At 44.0% G+C, this 21475-nt stretch overlaps 1 protein-coding gene across 2 annotated transcripts in view; it reads left to right on the top strand.

Moving 5' to 3' along the window:
* Positions 1-21475, top strand: part of LOC118399881 (sodium-coupled neutral amino acid transporter 3-like) — a 71552-nt gene that overhangs the window by 15260 nt on the left and 34817 nt on the right. Inside the window, exons 2-5 of one of the 2 annotated variants that reach the window (XM_052473578.1) lie at positions 18037-18486; positions 19249-19281; positions 19509-19593; positions 19746-19861. In XM_052473578.1, coding sequence (XP_052329538.1) covers positions 18323-18486; positions 19249-19281; positions 19509-19593; positions 19746-19861 — 398 coding nt within the window. In that variant the 5' untranslated portion in view covers positions 18037-18322. The remainder of the gene's footprint in view (positions 1-18036; positions 18487-19248; positions 19282-19508; positions 19594-19745; positions 19862-21475) is intronic. The other variant, XM_052473579.1, reaches the window with a different exon arrangement.

Raw genomic sequence — 21475 nt, 5'->3', positions numbered from 1 at the left:
TAAAATTGGAAACACAGCCATGCAATATATATAGATTAACTTTGGCAGTAGAATTGCCTTACTTAAGAGCTCAGTGAATTTCAATGTGGCAGCATCATAGGATGCCACTTTTCCAACAAGTCAGTTCATCAAATTGGTCAACTGTAAGTGCTGCTATTTTGAAGTGGAAACGTATGGGAGCAACAACGGCTCAGCCACAAAGTGGTATGCCACACGCTCACAGAACGGGACAGCTGATTGCTGAAGTGCGTAGCGTATAAAAAACGCCTGTCTTCGGTTGCAACACTCATTACCGAGTTTCAAACTGCCTCTGGAAGCAACTTCATCACAGGAACTGTTCGTCAGGAGCTCGCCGGACTTCCGGCGCCGGCATAGATGGCCGCCTCGCTTCGCGTTCCTAGGAAACTATGCAGTTTTTTAGTTTTTTACGTGTTATTTCTTACATTAGTTCCCCATTAGTTATTTCTTACATTAGTTCCCCAGGTCATCTTAGGTTTCATTACATACAGTCGAGAAGAACTACTGAATATAAGATCAGCGTCAACTCACCATCAGTACGACCAAGAATATGTTTTTCGCGACGCGGATCCTGTGTTCTGCCTTTCAAACAGGACAACGGAATGGATCCCATGCAGCGACCCAAAAAAATGACTCCAAAAAAGAGGGAAACGAGGCGGTCTTCTGGTCAGACTCCGGAGACGGGCACATCGTGCACCACTCCCTAGCATTCTTCTCGCCAATGTCGCCAATGTCCAGTCTCTTGACAACAAGGTTGATGAAATCCAAGCAAGGGTAGCATTCCAGAGGGACATCAGAGACTGTAACGTTCTTTGCTTCACGGAAACATGGCTCACTGGAGAGACGCTATCCGAGGCGGTGCAGCCAGCGGATTTCTCCACGCATCGCGCCGACAGAAACAAACATCTTTCTGGTAAGAAGAGTGGCGGGGGCGTATGCCTTATGGCTAATGAGACATGGTGTGATGAAAGAAACATACAGGAACTCAAATCCTTCTGTACACCTGATTTAGAATTCCTCACAATCAAATGTAGACCGCATTATCTACCAAGAGAATTCTCTTTGTGTTATGCACGTGAGTGAGGACCCAAAAGCGATTTAACAGAAACAGAGTCTTTTAATGTCCAAACAGGGAAAACATAAATCATCAATCTTTACAGGAGATGTCCAAACAGGGAAAACATAAATCCTCTGTCTTTACAGGAGAGTCCCCCTTCTAGTTGTAGAGGAGAATTGCAGGGCTAGCGGCAACAGACTGCAGGTCCCTTCGGGTAGGAGCGGGCCGTAGAGGATAGAGACACCTGCTCACACGCAGTATCTGATGAAGAGGCAGAATACGACAGGACGGAACAAGGGCAAAGCAAACAAGAATCCGACAAGGACAGAAGCAGAAACAGAGAGAGAAATAGAGACTTAATCAGAGGGCAAAATAGGGGACAGGTGTGAGAGAGTAAACGAGGTCGTTAGGAGAATGAGGAACAGCTGGGAGCAGGAACGGAACGATAGAGAGAGAGAGAGATAGAGAGAGAGAAAGTAACCTAATACGACCAGCAGGGGGAAACGAAGAGAAGAGAAAGCACAGGGACAAGACATGACAATACATGACAATACATGACACTTTGATTATAATCACAGCCGTATATATCCACCCCCAAGCAGACACATCGATGGCTCTGAACGAACTTTATTTGACTCTTTGCAAACTGGAATCCATTTATCCGGAGGCTGCATTCATTGTAGCTGGGGATTTTAACAAGGCTAATCTGAAAACAAGACTCCCTAAATTTTATCAGCATATCGATTGCGCAACCAGGGGTGAAAAACCTTGGATCATTGTTACTCTAAATTCCGCGACGCATATAAGGCCCTGCCCCGCCCCCTTTCGGAAAAGCTGACCACGACTCCATTTTGTTGATCCCTGCCTACAGACAGAAACTAAAACAAGAGGCTCCCACGCTGAGGTCTGTCCAACGCTGGTCCGACCAAGCTGACTCCACACTCCAAGACTGCTTCCATCACGTGGACTGGGATATGTTTCGTATTGCGTCAGATAACAATATTGACGAATACGCTGATTCGGTGTGCGAGTTCATTAGAACGTGCTTTGAAGATGTCGTTCCCATAGCAACGATTAAAACATTCCCTAACCAGAAACCGTGGATTGATGGCAGCATTCGTGTGAAACTGAAAGCGCAAACCACTGCTTTTAATCAGGGCAAGGTGACTGGTAACATGACCGAATACAAACAGTGCAGCTATTCCCTCCGCAAGGCTATCAAACAAGCTAAGCGTCAGTACAGAGACAAAGTAGAATCTCAATTCAACGGCTCAGACACAAGAGGCATGTGGCAGGGTCTACAGTCAATCACGGACTACAAGAAGAAATCCAGCCCAGTCACGGACCAGGATGTCTTGCTCCCAGGCAGACTAAATAACTTTTTTGCCCGCTTTGAGGACAATACAGTGCCACTGACACGGCCTGCAACGAAAACATGCGGACTCTCCTTCACTGCAGCCGAGGTGAGTAAGACATTTAAACGTGTTAACCCTCGCAAGGCTGCAGGCCCAGATGGCATCCCCAGCCGCGCCCTCAGAGCATGCGCAGACCAGCTGGCCGGTGTGTTTACGGACATATTCAATCAATCCCTATACCAGTCTGCTGTTCCCACATGCTTCAAGAGGGCCACCATTGTTCCTGTTCCCAAGAAAGCTAAGGTAACTGAGCTAAACGACTTCCGCCCCGTAGCACTCACTTCCATCATCATGAAGTGCTTTGAGAGACTAGTCAAGGACCATATCACCTCCACCCTACCTGACACCCTAGACCCACTCCAATTTGCTTACCGCCCAAATAGGTCCACAGACGATGCAATCTCAACCACACTGCACACTGCCCTAACCCATCTGGACAAGAGGAATACCTATGTGAGAATGCTGTTCATCGACTACAGCTCGGCATTCAATACCATAGTACCCTCCAAGCTCGTCATCAAGCTCGAGACCCTGGGTCTCGACCCCGCCCTGTGCAACTGGGTACTGGACTTCCTGACGGGCCGCCCCCAGGTGGTGAGGGTAGGCAACAACATCTCCTCCCCGCTGATCCCCAACACTGGGGTCCCACAAGGGTGCGTTCTGAGCCCTCTCCTGTACTCCCTGTTCACCCACGACTGCGTGGCCACGCACGCCTCCAACTCAATCATCAAGTTTGCGGACGACACAACAGTGGTAGGCTTGATTACCAACAACGACGAGACGGCCTACAGGGAGGAGGTGAGGGCCCTCGGAGTGTGGTGTCAGGAAAATAACCTCACACGCAACGTCAACAAAACTAAGGAGATGATTGTGGACTTCAGGAAACAGCAGAGGGAACACCCCCCTATCCACATCGATGGAACAGTAGTGGAGAGGGTAGCAAGTTTTAAGTTCCTCGGCATACACATCACAGACAAACTGAATTGGTCCACTCACACAGACATCATCGTGAAGAAGGCGCAGCAGCGCCTCTTCAACCTCAGGAGGCTGAAGAAATTCGGCTTGTCACCAAAAGCACTCACAAACTTCTACAGATGCACAATCGAGAGCATCCTGGCGGGCTGTATCACCGCCTGGTACGGCAACTGCTCCGCCCTCAACCGTAAGGCTCTCCAGAGGGTAGTGAGGTCTGCACCGTGCATCACCGGGGGCAAACTACCTGCCCGCCAGGACACCTACACCACCCGATGTTACAGGAAGGCCATAAAGATCATCAAGGACATCAACCACCCGAGCCACTGCCTGTTCACCCCGCTATCATCCAGAAGGCGAGGTCAGTACAGGTGCATCAAAGCTGGGACCGAGAGACTGAAAAACAGCTTCTATCTCAAGGCCACCAGACTGTTAAACAGCCACCACTAACATTGAGTGGCTGCTGCCAACACACTGACACTGACTCAACTCCAGCCACTTTAATGATGGGAATTGATGGGAAATGATGTAAATATATCACTAGCCACTTTAAACAATGCTACCTTATATAATGTTACTTACCCTACATTATTCATCTCATATGCATACGTATATACTGTACTCTATATCATCGACTGCATCCTTATGTAATACATGTATCACTAGCCACTTTAACTATGCCACTTTGTTTACATACTCATCTCATATGTATATACTGTACTCGATACCATCTACTGTATCTTGCCTATGCTGCTCTGTACCATCACTCATTCATATATCCTTATGTACATATTCTTTATCCCCTTACACTGTGTATAAGACAGTAGTTTTGGAATTGTTAGTTAGATTACTTGTTGGTTATTACTGCATTGTCGGAACTAGAAGCACAAGCATTTCGCTACAAGCATTTCGTTACACTCGCATTAACATCTGCTATCCATGTGTATGTGACAAATAAAATTTGATTTGATTTGATTTTAAATGGGTTTCCTTGGCCAAGCAGCTGCAGATTTTCTGTGTGCCTGTTAGAAGCCTGTTTTCCAGATAAGTGTTACGACTTCTACAAATGGTGCGGTGGAGGAGTCAAACGCAGAGAGCAGGTAATGTCGTATGTGAATCTATTTATTCCAACGACAGCGGAGACATTGACATGCCAACACTAGGGCATAAGAAACCACCCGTCCAAAATACACAGGACTAAAACTGTCCGGAAAATAATGAGGAATACACTTCTACACCAACACCAAAATAACAGAGAACAAGCCCGCACAAATACCCAGCGGGCCTAGTGCCCTTAAATAGCCTACAAACAAACACTAACTCAAAACAGGTGTACCCAATTAAACCCAATAAACAGAAACAAACGGAAAGGGAATCGATGGCAGCTAATAGGCCGGCGACGACGACCGCCGAGCGCCGCCCGAACAGGAAGAGGCACCATCTTTGGTGAGATTCGTGACAATAAGGGCCTGATTCCAAGCTATTGCTGTGGTTGCAATACTGTGTATCTCCCACTCTCTTCATCACAATGTTTATATTACAGCCTTCATTTCTATGAGTAATGTGTGATGTATCAGATTAACAAAAAAAGGAGGGAGTATTCAATATATACGAGTGAGAGAGAGAGAGCGATGAGGAGCATCTCAGACTGACAAATTGAGTTCCCAGTTAATCTCCAATTCACACAGATGGCGGATCACACTGGGAGTCAGAGGCATGTAATAGCAAGAGCAGTAGCCATGGGTCACAGGTCTGTAATGTGAAAGGGTGAGAGGACGTCTGTTACAGCATCAGAAGTGTCTTACTCTGAGGCTCTGTGTTCTGTTAGTGTCTCAGCAACCTCACCTGTCATTCAATATATTGGTCTGTGACTGACTGGGACTACACTTTGAAACAAAATATTCAAGGCACATAGACATAGAGTGGAGCTGTGTAATGTAGATTGATTCAGTTGGTTAAATACTTAATTTAGCAGTCCAGTCACAAGAGCATGGTTATACTGCTGAAATAAGGCCAAGTAGTAGGCTGAATGGAAATATGATGATTACAGCTGGTGCCAGCGTATCCCCCTCACACATAAGTATTTGTGCAATTAAATGAATATAGCAATTTGGATGAGTGTGAAGAACACCCTTTTGATTGCTGTGTGTGTAGAACGAGAATAAACAGATGGCTTTTCAGCCCATCCACAATGTCTACCAGCACGTTTCATAACTAACTGTTTACCAAGCAGGGTTATTCCAGGAGTCCTCTACATCCATCCATCCATCCATCCCCATCCATCCATCCATTCACACTTGCTTTTGTTGCTGCTCAAAAGGCCTCTCTCTGTGTGTGACATGGAGGGGCTATTCTATTTTTAGCAGCATAGTGTGTGTGTGTGCGACAAGCATGGGAAGTTAAATCCTGATTTCCCATCTGAGTGAGAGTGGCTCTGGTCTAATCTAGGCATCCTAGGGACAGACATAGGCAGGCTGTCAGAAGCCCCTAGATTCTCCTCTCCACGGTTTCCTCTTAAACATGGCCGGCCACACAGGGAGAGACGTATATTAGCAGCTCATAAAAGACATTTTGTGGAAAAGTGTAATCTCTTAATCTGTTGTAAATCTCTCCACACTGAACATTCAGCCCGCTAGAGAGAGATAAGATGTTTTCTAGTCAGACACGTTGTCACTCAGGGCCCAGGGGATTTCAGTTTGACAGGTAGCTAGACGGACAAAATGAAATACCTCAGTGGCACAATATGAGATTTTATTTTTAGGCAAACCGTTTAGGGACGTGGCTGGAGAAAATAACTACTTTCAAATTCATAGACAGGGCTGTGGATGCAAGGACCATCCATGAGATCAAAATAATACTGTAGTTTTAACCATGCTTTGAAGCTATACAGTGTTTGCTTGCAATTACATTGTTTACAAACAATTAAGTAAAACAAGCTCCTATTTTGGGTTCTGATGGGGTTAGACAGTTGAACTAAACTCATGAGGCATTTACAAGGTATACTCTTCAAGAATCAATGGGTATATGTGACCCCCACCTGTTTTTGGTCTTATGTTCAAATATATATATTTTTTAAATATATATATATATATAAATACAGTTGAAGTCGGAAGTTTACATACACCTTAGCCGAATACATTTAAACTCAGTTTTTCACAATTCCTGACATTTAACCCTAGTAAAAATTCCCTGTCTTAGGTCAGTTTGAATCACCACTTTATTTTAAGAATGTGAAATGTCAGAATAATAGTAGATAATTATTTGTTTCGGATTTTATTTGTTTCATCACATTCACAGTGGGTCAGAAGTTTACATACACTCAATTAGTATTTGGTAGCATTGCCTTTAAATTGTTTAACTTCTCTATGGTAGGGGGCAGCATTGGGAATTTTGGATGAAAAGCGTGCCCAAATTAAACTGCCTGCTTCTCAGCCATAAAAGCTAGAATATGCATATAATTAGTAGATTTAAATAGATTTGGATAGAAAACACTCTGAAGTTTCTAAAACTGATTGAATTATGTCTGTGAGTATAACTGAACTCTTCTGGCAGGCAAAAATCTCAGACAAAATCCATCCAGGAAGTGGGAAATCTGAGGTTTGTAGTTTTTCAATTCTTGGCCTATCGAATACACAGTGTATATGGGGTTATATTGCACTTCCTAAGGCTTCCACTAGATGTCAACAGTCTCTAGAACCTTGTTTGATGCTTCTACTGTGAAGTGGGGGCGAATGAGAGGGGAATGAGTCAGAGGTCTGCCAGAGAGGCAGACCTCCAGAGAGGCAGGAATTTGGCGTCCTGCAGTTTCACTGGCTGTTGACGAGGTGGGATGCTAGCGTACCCTAGAGACGTTAACTTGGGTCAAATGTTTTGGGTAGCCTTCCACAAGCTTTCCACAATAAGTTGGATGAATTTTGTCCTATTCCTCCTGGCAGAGCAAGTGTAACTGAGTCATGTTTGTAGGCCTCCTTGCTCGCACACACTTTTTCAGTTTAGCCCACTAATTTCCTTTAGGATTGAGTTCAGGACTTTCCAATACATTGACTTTGTTGTCCTTAAGCTATTTGGCCACAACTTTGGAAGTATGCTTGGGGTCATTGTCCATTTTGAAGACCCATTTATGACCAAGCTTTAACTTCCTGACTGATGTCTTGAGATGTTGCTTCAATATATCCACATAATTTTCCTTCCTCATGTCACCATCTATCTTGTGAAGTGCACCAGTCCCTCCTGCAGCAAAGCACCCCCACAACATGATGCTGCCACCCCTGTGCTTCATGGTTGGGATGGTGTTCTTCAGCTTGCAAGCCTCCCTTTTTTCCTCCAAACAAAACAATGGTCATTATGGCCAAACAGTTTCATCAGACCAGAGGACATTTCTCCAAAAAGTATGATCTTTGTCCCCATGTGCAGTTGCAAACCGTAGTCTGGCTTTTTCATGGCAGTTTTGGAGCAGTGGCTTCTTCCTTACTGAGCGGCCTTTCAGGTTATGTCGATATAGGACTTGTTTTACTGTGGATATAGATACTTTTGTACCTGTTTCCTCCAGAATTATCACCTTTGCTGTTGTTCTGGGATTGATTTGCACTTTTTGCACCAAAGTACGTTCATCTCTAGGAGAAAGAATGCGTCTCCTTCCTGAGTGGTGTGACGGCTGCGTGGTCCCCTGGTGTTTATACTTGCGTACTATTGTTTGTACAGATGAACGTGGTACCTTCAGGCATTTGGGAATTGCTCCCAAGGATGAACCAGACTTGGAAGTCTACAATTCTTTTTCTAAGGTTTATTGAAGTTTATTCTAAGGCTGATTTATTTAGATTTTCCCATGATGTCAAGCAAAGAGGCACTGAGGTAGGCCTTGAAAAACATCCACAGGTACACCTCCGATTGACTCAAATGATGTCAATTAGCCTATCAGAAGCTTGCCAAAACTATAGTTTGTCAACAATAAATTTGTGGAGTGGTTGAAAAACTAGTTTTAATGACTCCAACCTAAGTCTATGTAAACTTCCGACTTCAACTGTATATTGGATAAATGTACAGACACAGATATTCAAAATGCTATACATTATACAACGGGTGGATCTAATCCTGAATGCTGATTGGTTAAAACCGCATTCCATCCGGTGTCTTATCCACAAGTTACCACCGGCTAAATCTGTGACGTTAAAAGACTATTTACTCTGTTCCACCTGACTGTGCAATACGTTGTCTCATCAGCCCAGGCAGGCACTTACAAACTTGATATCCACTATAAAATCATCTAGACATTATATCACATTTTTTAAGACTAACATTTTGTTTTCAACAGCAGAAATTTGTATCAACCTTGCTGTCTGTCTCGCCGACATTTGCAACATTGTTTCAACATTCAAATTAGTTGTGGCATGGTAATGAACGTGTCGGGACGAGACAGACAGGCAGGCAGCGTTTTTCAGCCAGTTGAAATCATGAATCAGCTGCCATCATTTTTATGGATATATACAAAGAAAGGTAAATTGAAAAAATGTCACATGAAACGAAGTGTAGGTAGTTTGCAGTCTTTCCAGCTGCAGTTTGAAATGATTGTGAAACAGCTCTCGTCGTCGGTGGAAGGAAGAGTGGACCAAAGCGCAGCGTGGAAAGTGTTCATGATATTTATTTTCAAGAAACACTCAATCAAAAATACCAAATCCAAAAACGAAAGCGAACAGTTCCGTCAGGCACAGACACTAAACAGAAAATAACACCCCACAAAACCCAAACAGAAAATCACAACTTATATATGATCCCCAATCAGAGACAACGATAGACAGCTGCCTCTGATTGGGAACCACACTCGAAAAAAACAACAAAGAAATAGAAAACATAGATTTTCTATTAGGTCACGCCAGGACCTCCGGACCGTAGATCGTCGCTGCAAGCTCTTGACTGGGGACCGTCGCTGGAGGCTCCGGACTGGGGACCGTCGCTGGAGGCTCCGGACTAGGGACCGTCGCTGGAGGCCCTGGACTGGGGACCGTCACTGGAGGCTCCGGACTGGGGACCGTCGCTGCAGGCTCCGGACTGGGGACCATCACTGCAGGCTCCGGACTGGGGACCGTCGCTGGAGGCCCTGGACTGGGGACCATCACTGGAGGCTCCGGACTGGGGACCGTCGCTGCAGGCTCCGGACTGGGGACCATCACTGCAGGCTCCGGACTGGGGACCGTCGCTGCATGCTCCGTGCCATGGATCATCGCTGGAGGCTTCGTGCCATGGATCATCGCTGGAGGCTTCGTGCCATGGATCATCGCTGGACGCTTCGTGCCATGGATCATCACTGGAAGCTCCGGGCCATGGATCATCACTGGAAGCTTCAGTTTTTACACTTCTTTGTTGAAACCCATTCAGCATCACACCCTCTTAAGCCTTAGCCCCACCCATCTCCATGTGCTAGACAGGCACCGTAGTAAAACCTTTTTTATTTCAAGACTAAAATTATGAAAGTAGTAAAAACTCCAGGTAAAAATACAATTTATAAAGAATGTAAGATCAATAAGAGTAGTGCCAATCATGTTAAATAATTTAAATATGTGTTGTTATTGCTTTACACACCAAGAGTTCTCATCGATTCCTTGTAGACTCCACATCGCTGCTTTTGCCACATGAGATGGCAGTAGCTTTCCACCAAAATGTTTGTGTCCTGTGTGGCTTACTGGTAATACTATTGCATTATCCTCTGCATAGTCGTTGATGACGTTCACAACTCGCTGAAAGTTCTCATGCTTGGGGTGTAACCTATGCTTGTTTGGGCAGGGTCTTTTTCTCCCTGTATGACTGGTGGAGGAGAGTCAGGCGTTTGCTAATGCTGAAAGAAACATTTCAGATACAAATATTTTATCATTATTAGATGAGGCTTACCCAGAGACACTTGGTGGGTCATGTGAAATAGAGGCCTAAAATACCCCCCTCTTCAGCTACATCTAGCTAAGTGGATGTGTCTATATTGTCTAGACCTCTTCTAATGTTCATGAAATACAATAAATGGCCGTAATCAGCCCCAGAGGCACCTGGCTAAGTGGATGGTTCATGTAATCATCTGGTAAAGTGAAGTCTTTGTTTAGACATGTAGCTAACAATTAACCACAATCCCAACCAGTACCAATACAACTGATTGTCATAGCGAGCCACCATGTATGAAATTATGTAGTATGAATCTGCAGGTAGCTTAAGCTAACCAACTAGGTTCAATGTTAGCCAGCTAGCTAACAGTACACTATAAATATCAATGCAAACAGTTTTCTGAGATGTGAATAATATTACTACACAAATCATACACGTAGCTTGCCAGATAATGGTAGCTAGCTAGCTAGCTAACCGTACGCTTTAACTTGTAATGAAAATGACTTTCTGACAAAATTAGAAACGTATAATATCAGAAAATGCAGCTAGGCACTTACTTGTATACATGGATGAATGGATGAATGCTTGGATGCTTGGATTGTATACATGGATGAATGCTTCACGGCCATAGTTGCCCTTAGTTTGACGATGTAATCATTCTGTGTTCTCTTTTCTACTCCCTCTGCATTTGCAATCAAATGTTAGATTTTTTTCCGTCTCCTTCTCAGACTCCGCTTCCACTGGGCATTCCACTGATTTCAAAACTCCGTCAACTTCTTCCGTGATGTTGATCTCCGTTTCTTACCCATCACTGTCATCAGAGGATTGTACAATGTCTGGTTCAATTAAAATGTTTTTTTGTTTGTTTTTTTGAATTTTACCCCTTTTTCTCCCCAATTTGGTATCCAATTGTTTTAGTAGCTACTATCTTGTCTCATCGCTACAACTCTCGTACGGGCTCGGGAGAGACGAAGGTTAAAAGTCATGTATCCTCCGATACACAACCCAACCAAGCCACACTGCTTCTTAACACAGCGCGCATCCAACCCGGAAGCTAGCCGCACCAATGTGTCGGAGGAAACACCGTGCACCTGGCAACCTTGGTTAGCGTGCACTGCCCTCAGCTCGCCACAGGAGTCACTGGTGCACAATGAGACAAGGATATCCCTACCGGCCAAGCCCTCCCTAACCCGGATGACGCTGGTCCAATTGTGCGTCGCCCCACGGACCTCCCGGTCGCAGCCAGTTGCGACAAAGCCTGGGCACAAACCCAGAGTCTATGGTGGAACAGCTGGTGCTGAAGTACTGCGCCCATAACCACTGCGCCACCCGGGAGGCTAATTAAAATGTTTTTACCTAAGTCAGGGATTTCCTCATCATCTGATTCATTTTCAGAGTCAGAGAGTGTCAGCATGGCATGATCGCAGCAATGATGTTGAGAGCAGTAGCAACACTTTTGCAGTTCTCCAAGGCTATATCTTTCGAAAAATCCACAGCAGCAAGGATTATCTGAGCAGCTCATGTTATAGGCATGGCAGACCAATCAGAACTCATCTCTCGGCATGTCCAGGCCAACCATTATCTCAACCAATCATGGCTAGCGGAAGTTTCCCTTCTTTTTCCATGGCTAAACCAACTAGGCTCGTCATTTAACAACTGTGTTCATATTTACAGATGACATAAACATTTGTTAGGTATTTTGGATATAAAAAAATCTTTATGGAACAAAAGGAACATTTATTGTGTAACTGGGAGTCTCGTGAGTGCAAATATCCGAAGATCATCAAAGGTATGCGATTAATTTTATTGCTTTTCTGATTTTCATGACCAATCTACTTTGCTGCTAGCTGTTTGCAATGTTTTGTCTTCTGAGAGAGATGTCCTTACATAAACACTTGGTATTCTTTCACCGAAAAGCTTTTTTGAAATCTGACACGCCAGGTGGATTAACAACAAGTTAAACTGTGTGTCACGCCCTGACCTTAGAGCTTTTTATGTCTCTATTTTGATTTGGTCAGGGTGTGATTTGGGTGGGCATTTTATGTTCCTTTTTCTATGTTTTTGTATTTCTTTGTTTTGGCCGGGTATGGTTCTCAATCAGGGACAGCTGTCTATCATTGTCTCTGATTGGGAACCATACTTAGGTAGCTTTTTCCCACAGGGTTTTTGTGGGTAGTTATTTTCTGTTTTGTGTTTCTGCACCTGACAGGACTGTTCCGGTTTTCGTTCATTCCCTTTGTTATTTTTGTTATTGAGTGTTCAGTTGAAATAAAAGTATGCACACTTACCACGCTGCGCTTTGGTCCGATTACACTGTGTTTTGCTATATTGCACTTGTGATTTCTTGACAATTAAATATTTTTAGTAATTTAATTTGAATTTGGCGCTCTGCAATTCAGAGGATGTTGATAAAAATGATCCCGCTAACGGGATGGGTGCATCAAGAAGTTAAAATCCATGCAGGAATCGGAATTAATGATTTGTCACCAGTACTTGAAAACGTGAATAAAACAGTAAATACATTATGCTCCATACATACCTATGGTATACTACAGTAGAAACAACCACACGATATCCAGAAAATAAGGCACTTACTTTGATAGGAATGCACACATGTCCAAAGTTATTATTTGTAAGGAAAACAACAATGAAGGCAATGCGGGCGCCTGCCGGAAAATGTGCCAGGGGGAAAAGTTTCTGCAAGGCCTGTTCTGACTGGAGATGCACAAATCTCTGCTTATTTGATCTGGGGAAACACTGGGGATGTGCTTGATCTCTCATTGAAGAGAGAAGTTTGTCTGGCTCAGTTAAGCGTCAAACATAAATTGTCCGTAACAATTGTCCTCACACTTCTTGTGAATTAATGGGGTGGCAGAACACACCTCAATTCAAAATGTTGTCCAAAAATTTAACTTGTTAGAAAATAATTCAAAATTTACAAGTTGAAAGATAGCTTATAGATAATTAGCAGGCAGCGTGTCTTGATTTGAGGCACTGTTCTGTTGTGTAACAATCACATTTTGGAACAGTGACATCACGCGCGTAAAAAAACTCACACTGGGGGAACCATTAGAGATATTTGGAACTCACGAGTGAAAAGGTTAAGCAGTTAATCAAAATACGCGCACACACAAATACAATACAGTGCTATAATTGATGGGTTGTAAGGAAAAAATAAATGTAAATGTGTGTAACCACATGGGTTAGAAAAAGTGTTCTCCCTGCCTGCAGCTAGCTACTGTAACTTAATTGATATCCTGAAATGGCTTCTTGGTAGCTAGTTACAAGGTTGGGAGATTGGGAACCTATCTGGGCTAGCTAAAGTCAACTTCACAACACCTCCACATCTACACACACACACACACACACACACACACACACACACACACACACACACACACACACACACACACACACACACACACACACACACACACACACACACACACACACACACACACACACACACACATGGCAGTAAAAGTAATCAGTGTTGGTAAATGTGCTATGTGGATCAGGGCCAGCTGTAAACATGTCTTTCCCTCATACATCCCCCTCCTGCGATGACGTCTCTTAGCCGTGTATCCTACGTCAGAGCAGCATAAGCCCAGCAGCACAGACGCTGGTCGGAGGGTGACAAATTGGAGGTTTTTGGGGATTGGGACACTGCAGGGCATGGATAAACAGCAAGTCTGACAGATCAGACAGGGAATGAGGACATTTATTTTCTCCCAAACTGAAGCGTAACAATGTGACATGTGCTCTTGCAAAATTCTGCCCCTAGTGCCATTCCTCCACCCCTAACCCCCACCCTTACCGAACAAGCTCCTTTCCCCTGAGGACACTGCCTTCCGTCTACACAAAACAGAGACCCAACCCAACAAATACACACATAAAACCCTGAGAGAACAGAACACGGTGGCGGATTATAAAACCACTGCATCCACAACATCCACTGGCTTAGGGAGTAATATAGGGATGATTGCCAAATGACTGCTTCTCTCTCTCTCTGTCAGCCTTTCCATGTGTATGATAATGCTGCATGCAGAGCCAGAGCAAATAAACCTATCTATTAATAGTTATTTATAGATGGAAAGACCTTTAAAATAACAGCATGCAGAATTTAATTAAACGCTCTCGGTGTAATTACCTGACGCCACATGTACACCTCCCTAAAGGTGTTGAGTAAGCCTGCAGGACGTTCTCCCAACAATCCAATTCCTGTCAAACTGCTCACACACACTTTTAGGAGGCTAATCTGGGAAAGTGAGGTGTTGAGATTTAAGTGATAATGGCTGGGCAGGCAGGCTTTTTTAATTGTGCATGGAGGGGATGTGAGGATGGCATCATACCATATGCTATTCAGGATGTGAATGATCTCATCGCTACTTGACTGGACCTGGATAGACCTCTTCTCATCAACACACAACCTTTTCTCTCATGTTTCATACTATATTTAATAGTGTATCTGTGTATATGTAACACGCTGGTGGGAAGTCTCCTAGTCCTTCACATGGAGATCTGTGTGTATCCTTGCTGCTTACATAACATGTGACTGTCCTACATTCCCCATTGTAAGCATCCTCTTCTTCATTGCCATTCTCTTTCATCTTCAGTGGTTCACTCTCTCAGGGACTTAGAGTAACAATCAACTAAGTCTTCAAACAAACTGTATTTGTGCCACATTCCCTGTGTCTGTGGGTAGCTATCTTCCAGGCATTCTTGCTGAATGAAAACACACTGTGTTTGTGTTTTCACACCAGTTAGCTGAAGGAAGTTCATTCATACAATGTTTCTCGGATATGTGATTCTGACCAATAAGCTAAGTCGTGGAGAAGCTCCACCCTGTGACGTCATCCCAGAGATCCCACTGTGTTCCAGCCAGCCAATCACATGTCAGTTTAGCTGCAGGTCCTCCTCTGAGTGCCCAGTCTGTCTATGAATGGTGGGCTGTTTGAGTGACAGAGAGACTCCTCACTGGTGATGGGGTCCTAGAGTGTGTGGCACCACCCCCTGCCTGTCTCCTTCCCGACCCCTGCCACACATGTGTGTGAGCATGGGACCCTGGCAGCTGTCGAATTCAAGGTGCCGTCTTTTCAATTAGGGCGCAATGAATTACATTTTCAGCCCATCGAGTGGCCCAGGGAGCTGCAGCCAAGGGGGCGCCGGTGGTATAATGATGCCTGGCACAATAGCGCCACTGTTCTCCAGCCCGTTCCCAGGAAACCACACAACATGCGCCATTGTGTGCCATGTTTTGCTAGCTGACCACGTTGCCCCGCATTAGCCAGAGAGACAGAGAAGCCCAATGTGGTTGGTGAAGGCCGGTGACACAGTAACACAGTAACACAGGCCATGAGGGGCTACTGCTCGATGGAGACCCTGGGTTTATACATCTCCCTCTGTGTTTGATGTGCTAAAATAATTTGACAAAAAGGTACTTTTGAAAAGCGGGCAGGGGAAGGGAAGTGGGGGTGGCGGGAGCACGGGTCAACTGAGGGGACCAGGGTCAGTGAAGAGGGCTGGAGCACTGAGAGAGTGAGAGCACTGCCGCTACGCTAAGACCTTCCTGATTAAAGAAAGAAATGGCAAGCTATAACAAAAGAAATTAGGTCCGGAACTGGTTCTAAGCTGGTCGTAACTGGTTCTCCTGCCTTTCATCTCCTCCTTCTGTGATTTGCACTGTGTGTGTGCCACCTTATCCCCCTACTTCATCTGCCCTTTACCCCTGTTTACGCTGCATAGCTAATGTGGAAATTAGTTGTGGGGGCTTTCAGGGACAGCCAGGGAGCCGAGGTTGACAGGAACAGGGAGACATGTCACAGGAGCCTTTCAGGGGCCTTTCGGGGCCTGTACACCAGCAGCTCTTCTTATACACCACAGTAGGGGACCTAGGATACAGGGGCCCCTCACAAAGGGGCCCGAACCATCCCTCACAAAGCCTGGAGTGTCACAACTAACTGGGGCCTTTCCTCTCATAAGCAGTATAGAGGGAAATACCTGTCAGCTGACAACTAAATAATGCCGGAGATTCTCCCCAGAAACAAAGGTTGTTTATCAACTTAGTTTTCTGACTTCCATGATGACGGCTGGTGCTTTTAACTTGACAAGCTGACAATAGAAAGTGTTTGTGTTGTCAACTCCTCCAGTTCTTAGAAAGTGCTTTATAACTAAATAAAATAGAATTATATTGGCCGTTTAGACACATTTACAGCTGTTATTGCACGTGCAGCGAAATGCTTGTGTTTCTAGCTCCTACAGTGCAGTAATACCTAGCAATACAAAACAGTGTTCCGTGCGATGGTGATTGCATCATCCGTGGATCTTTTGGGGCGGTACACAAATTGTAGTTGGTCTAGGGCAGGGATGGGCAACTTTGATGGGGGTGGGAAACACCAAAAAATCGGAACTCATCATGGGGGGCATACCCACATCCACACCCAAACATGTAGTCGGAGCCTTTTGGGAGCCCTAAGTGAAATTTTGTTTCCCCCATCTGTGAGCAAAACATGTTATGCTTTAGAATTAATTTCCTGCAATTTTACACATTTTGCCATAGGATGGAGAGAAAATGTTTGCCGTTTTTATCGTGATATCTGAGTGAGACTGACGAGCAAAATCAATGGGGGACCCATGGTCAGTAATTCAACCATGATTACGATATTATTAGACAGCTGGTTGCTAGTCTAAAATATCAACTAACATACCAATCTAACATACCAATATAAAAAATGTTTGCTGACATGTTCAGTGACTGACATAACAAGAGAAAAACTGCTGATGCACAACCAAATGTCAAAGTTGCACTTTGTGTATTCTACTATTCTAACTCTTAAGAGTAAGTTGAGACCCAGATTGAGTTTTGTTCTGTCTTTGGAAATGTATCCGCAAGCCTACATAAGGGACGCAGGCCGGATCGCCAGTCGCCCATCCCTGGTCTAGGGTGGAGGTGATATGGTTCTTAACTAGCCTCTCAAAGCACTTCAGGATGACAGAAGTGAGTTCTACGGGGCGATAGTCATTTAGTTCAGTTAACTTTGCTTTCTTAGGTACAGGAACAATGATGGACATGTTGAAGCAAGTGGGGACAACAGACTGGGATATGGAGAGATTGAATATGTCCGTAAAGCATCCAGCCAGCTGGTCTGCACGTTCACCTGGGGCCTACCAGGAAGACACAGACAGTCTCATTATATCTGCCAAGAACAGGCCTCATTTATCTGCCTCTTAGGCCAAGTCATTGTTAAGGGAGCTCTGCAGAGTGGTCACTAGCAGGCACAACCGCAGTCATAAAATCAGATTTTAAACATAGCTCTAAACCTTAACCCTAACCACACTGCTAACCCAAATGCCTAACCCAAACCTTAAATTAAGACCAAAAAGCATATTTTAGTTTTCATGAATTTTTACAATGTAGCCAATATTGACTTTGCTGCTGGCATATCTATCGGAAATCTCTCAGTTCTGCCTCTAGGACAAGACTCATCCCAATAAACGTCCACCTGCCTGATTGTATGCAGTATTAGTCGTTAAGCATCGCTGAATGTATTATTATAATAGATTTGTACTCAAGTTGTACAATTTGTATCCCCAGATAGATGGCTGTGCAAGATAAGCAAGCTTTAATGAACTGTTTGTAATATTCCAGTGATTATGAACATGATTACTCATCAGTTGTAGTCTAACTGCCACGTGTCTATTCTGTCACAGACTACTGAAGGAAAAGAGGAAAAGAAAAGAGGACATCAGCCACAGCACATACAAACACTTACACACACACACACACACACACACACACACACACACACACACACACACACACACACACACACACACACACACACACACACACACACACACACACACACACACACACACACACACACACACACACACACACACACACACACACACACACACATTTACACACAAACACTTACACCCACACACACACACACCCACACACACACACACACACACATACATTGGAGCAAATATGAGTGAAGATAAAGCAGCTGAAAGCATGGAACCTGCTCCTGCAGTGCCAGTATCAGCTCCAGCACCAGCAGAGATTAACTCTATTCCCAATGGGAAAGGCCATGAGACTGGGGAGGAAACCACAGCAGCAGCCAAAACACCACCAGGAGACACCACAGAGCAGTAAGTATACACTCAGGTACAATATAGCAGACTGCAAACATACTAAAGAATACACAGGCTTTTCATCTCTAAAAGTACAGTAAACACTCTTTCAGATAGAAGATAACCTCATCCCCAGGCTCAATTGCTTTCGCATTTCATGTTTGACAGAGAGAGAGACAGCTGGTGGACAAGATTAGATACACAATAGCAGACAAGAGGAACATTTTCAGCTAAAAAAAAGTATACACTCAGGTACTAGGTATTAGACAATATATTATGTTGGTCGAGGATGAAACTATTCGCGTTGAATGTGATGTATTCCCTCACTGAGCCTTATCGTGTCAGAGAGGTAAGGCGAGCTCTGCTACTGGCTGCCTAGTCCTGTGGGCGGGCTACGGCTGTGACCTACTACTCTCTGAGAGTGTCACATGTCTCCCTTCACACACCCCACAACAACAACAACACTACTCTTTGTTAACTACCTTGGATATGTGTGTGGAAATGTGGGTCATGCGTACCTAGTACTACCTAGTGTCAGAGCCTGCGTTCCTTTGCCCTACTAATCATGAGGTCACCTCTATCAGCACGGAACAGACCTGGCCCTTAGTCACAGGAAATTACGGCAACTGTTTAACATGTACAGTGTCTCCCCATGCGCCCTTAAGTAGTTGAATACATGCGTTTACCCAGACTGTGTCATTTTCTGAGTGTGTGTTTGTTGTTTTTTCTCTTTGTGCTTTCATTGGATGATGGAACGTCTTTCTCTACGGTACTTTGTAGGGAAATTGTTCCCAATAGTGCCCAAAATGTCAGGTATGTGACATTGACAAGGAAGGGATATGTTTCAGTGTACTGTTTCTCACCATTACAATCATGAGTTGTGATAAGGACAGACCAGCCCCAGACTCCTATAGCAGTTGAATGTTATCCTATGTGATTCCAATATTCTCTCAGAGAGAGCGTCCTTGAGTTGAGGTTTTATAACATTGTTCTTGCTTCATGTTCTTATGACTGTGCTTTATTCCCATGAATCCCCACAGAAGTGACGATCCAGAGGCCAACCTCGCAGAGAGTCAGGAGTTCCTGTCTAACATGGAGGACAAAAAGACCACACGCTTCACAGATGTAAGTGGAACCTATAGGCTGCTTTCACCCCAGTGGATGGTTCAGATGAATCTGTAACGTGTTCATTCTCTTCTTCTGTAAAACAACTTTGATTGTTGTAAGCATTGTGCTAACAAGCGTGTTCACCTCTATGTGTTTCTCCATGGAATCAGTTTGAGGGGAAAACCTCTTTTGGAATGTCAGTGTTCAACTTGGGCAACGCCATCATGGGAAGTGGAATTCTGGGATTGTCGTATGCCATGGCCAACACAGGGGTCGTTCTATTCCTGTGAGTCAACATGGATGGATGAATTAATCAATTCATTAATTCATGGATGGATTAATGAACGGATGTATGAATGAATTCATGATTGTGATGAACATAGATGACCAACAGTTCTATATGATGAATGATAAGATCAATTGGTACTGTAAATGTATGTACATGGATTTAAACCCAGTCAGACATGTGCACATTAGCCACAAATGAAGGCAATTAACCAGGTGGTAAACTCGGTATGTAACTAGTCACTAGATAAAAGGCAAATACGGCATCATTAATCATTACTGTGATAGCTATCTTAACTACAGCAGTGACACGCTGGTGGTGCGTAAAACCTTGTGTTTCATGATACACATTTGCATTGAGATTAATAGGGATTTCGAGCGCTGTGTGGAATAATGAAATGTAATGGGGCCGCGTGGCGAAGTGTCATTAATATGCTAATAGCAGCGTTGTGCTGCTGTGTTAAACCAATGCAATTACAATGATGGATGCTGGAAATAACCGCAATGTGCTTGCATCTGCATGTCCTATCTTGTGCTGTGATTGAATGTGTGAATACTGAATGTGCATGAGTGTGTTCTCAGGGGTCTGCCATGCCAGCTAGGGAGAATAATCTGGGCTGTGGTGGCATCTGCTGTCAGGACGAGTCACAGAGAGCTTAGTTTAACAGCTGTCAGATTAGTCATGAAGGGGTTATGTAATGTGTTTGTGGGTTTAGCACCCACTCTTGTCATCCTCCTATTACCATCACACCTCCTAACCCCAGCAGCTAGGGTACAAGCTGGCAGAGGCCATGGGATCTGGATTGTTAAGTCTTGTTCCATGAAACACTGTGTGTGCTCTGTGCTGTAAGACTTTATCATGCTGCATTTATTAGAAAACTCTCCTAGCCCCAGGGATTTGTTTACAAAGTGACCTTAGATAGGATTACAATACAATAGCTTTCTACCTAGAGGTCAGTGGTGTAAAGTACTTAAGTAAAAATACTTAAGTTGTTTTTTGGAGTATCTGTACTTTACTTTTCGTTCACTACATTCTTAAAGAAAATAATGTACTTTTTACCCCATACATTTTACCTGACAACCAAAAGTCCTCGTTACGCTTTAAATGCTTAGCAGGACAGGAAAATGGTCCACTTAACACACATATCAAGAGAACATCCCTGGTCATCTTTATTGCCTCTGATATGGCGGACTCACTAAACACAAAAGCTTTGTGTCCCCCTGGCTATCCATTAATAGAAAATAAAATACAAATTGTGCCATCTGGTTTACTTTTAAACCTTAAGTACTGTATATTTTTGCATTACATTTACTTTTGATATTTAAGTATATCTAAAACCAAATAAGTTTAGACTTTTACTCAAGTATTGTACTGGGTGACTTTCACTCATACACATTCAGTATTCACATACTTGAGTAATTTTCTATGAAGGTACATTAAATATACAATGTATGTGGATAGCCCTTCAAATTAGTGGATTTGGCTATTTCAGCCACACCCGTTGCTGACAGGTGTATAAAATCGAGCACACAGCCATGCAATCTCCATAGACAAACATTGGCAGTTGAATGGCCTTACTTTAGAGCTCAGTGACTTTCAACGTGGCACAGTCAT

Source organism: Oncorhynchus keta, chromosome 21 (assembly GCF_023373465.1).
Source record: "Oncorhynchus keta strain PuntledgeMale-10-30-2019 chromosome 21, Oket_V2, whole genome shotgun sequence".
Taxonomy (NCBI): domain Eukaryota; kingdom Metazoa; phylum Chordata; class Actinopteri; order Salmoniformes; family Salmonidae; genus Oncorhynchus; species Oncorhynchus keta.
This window is presented reverse-complemented; position numbering and strand designations above follow the sequence as displayed.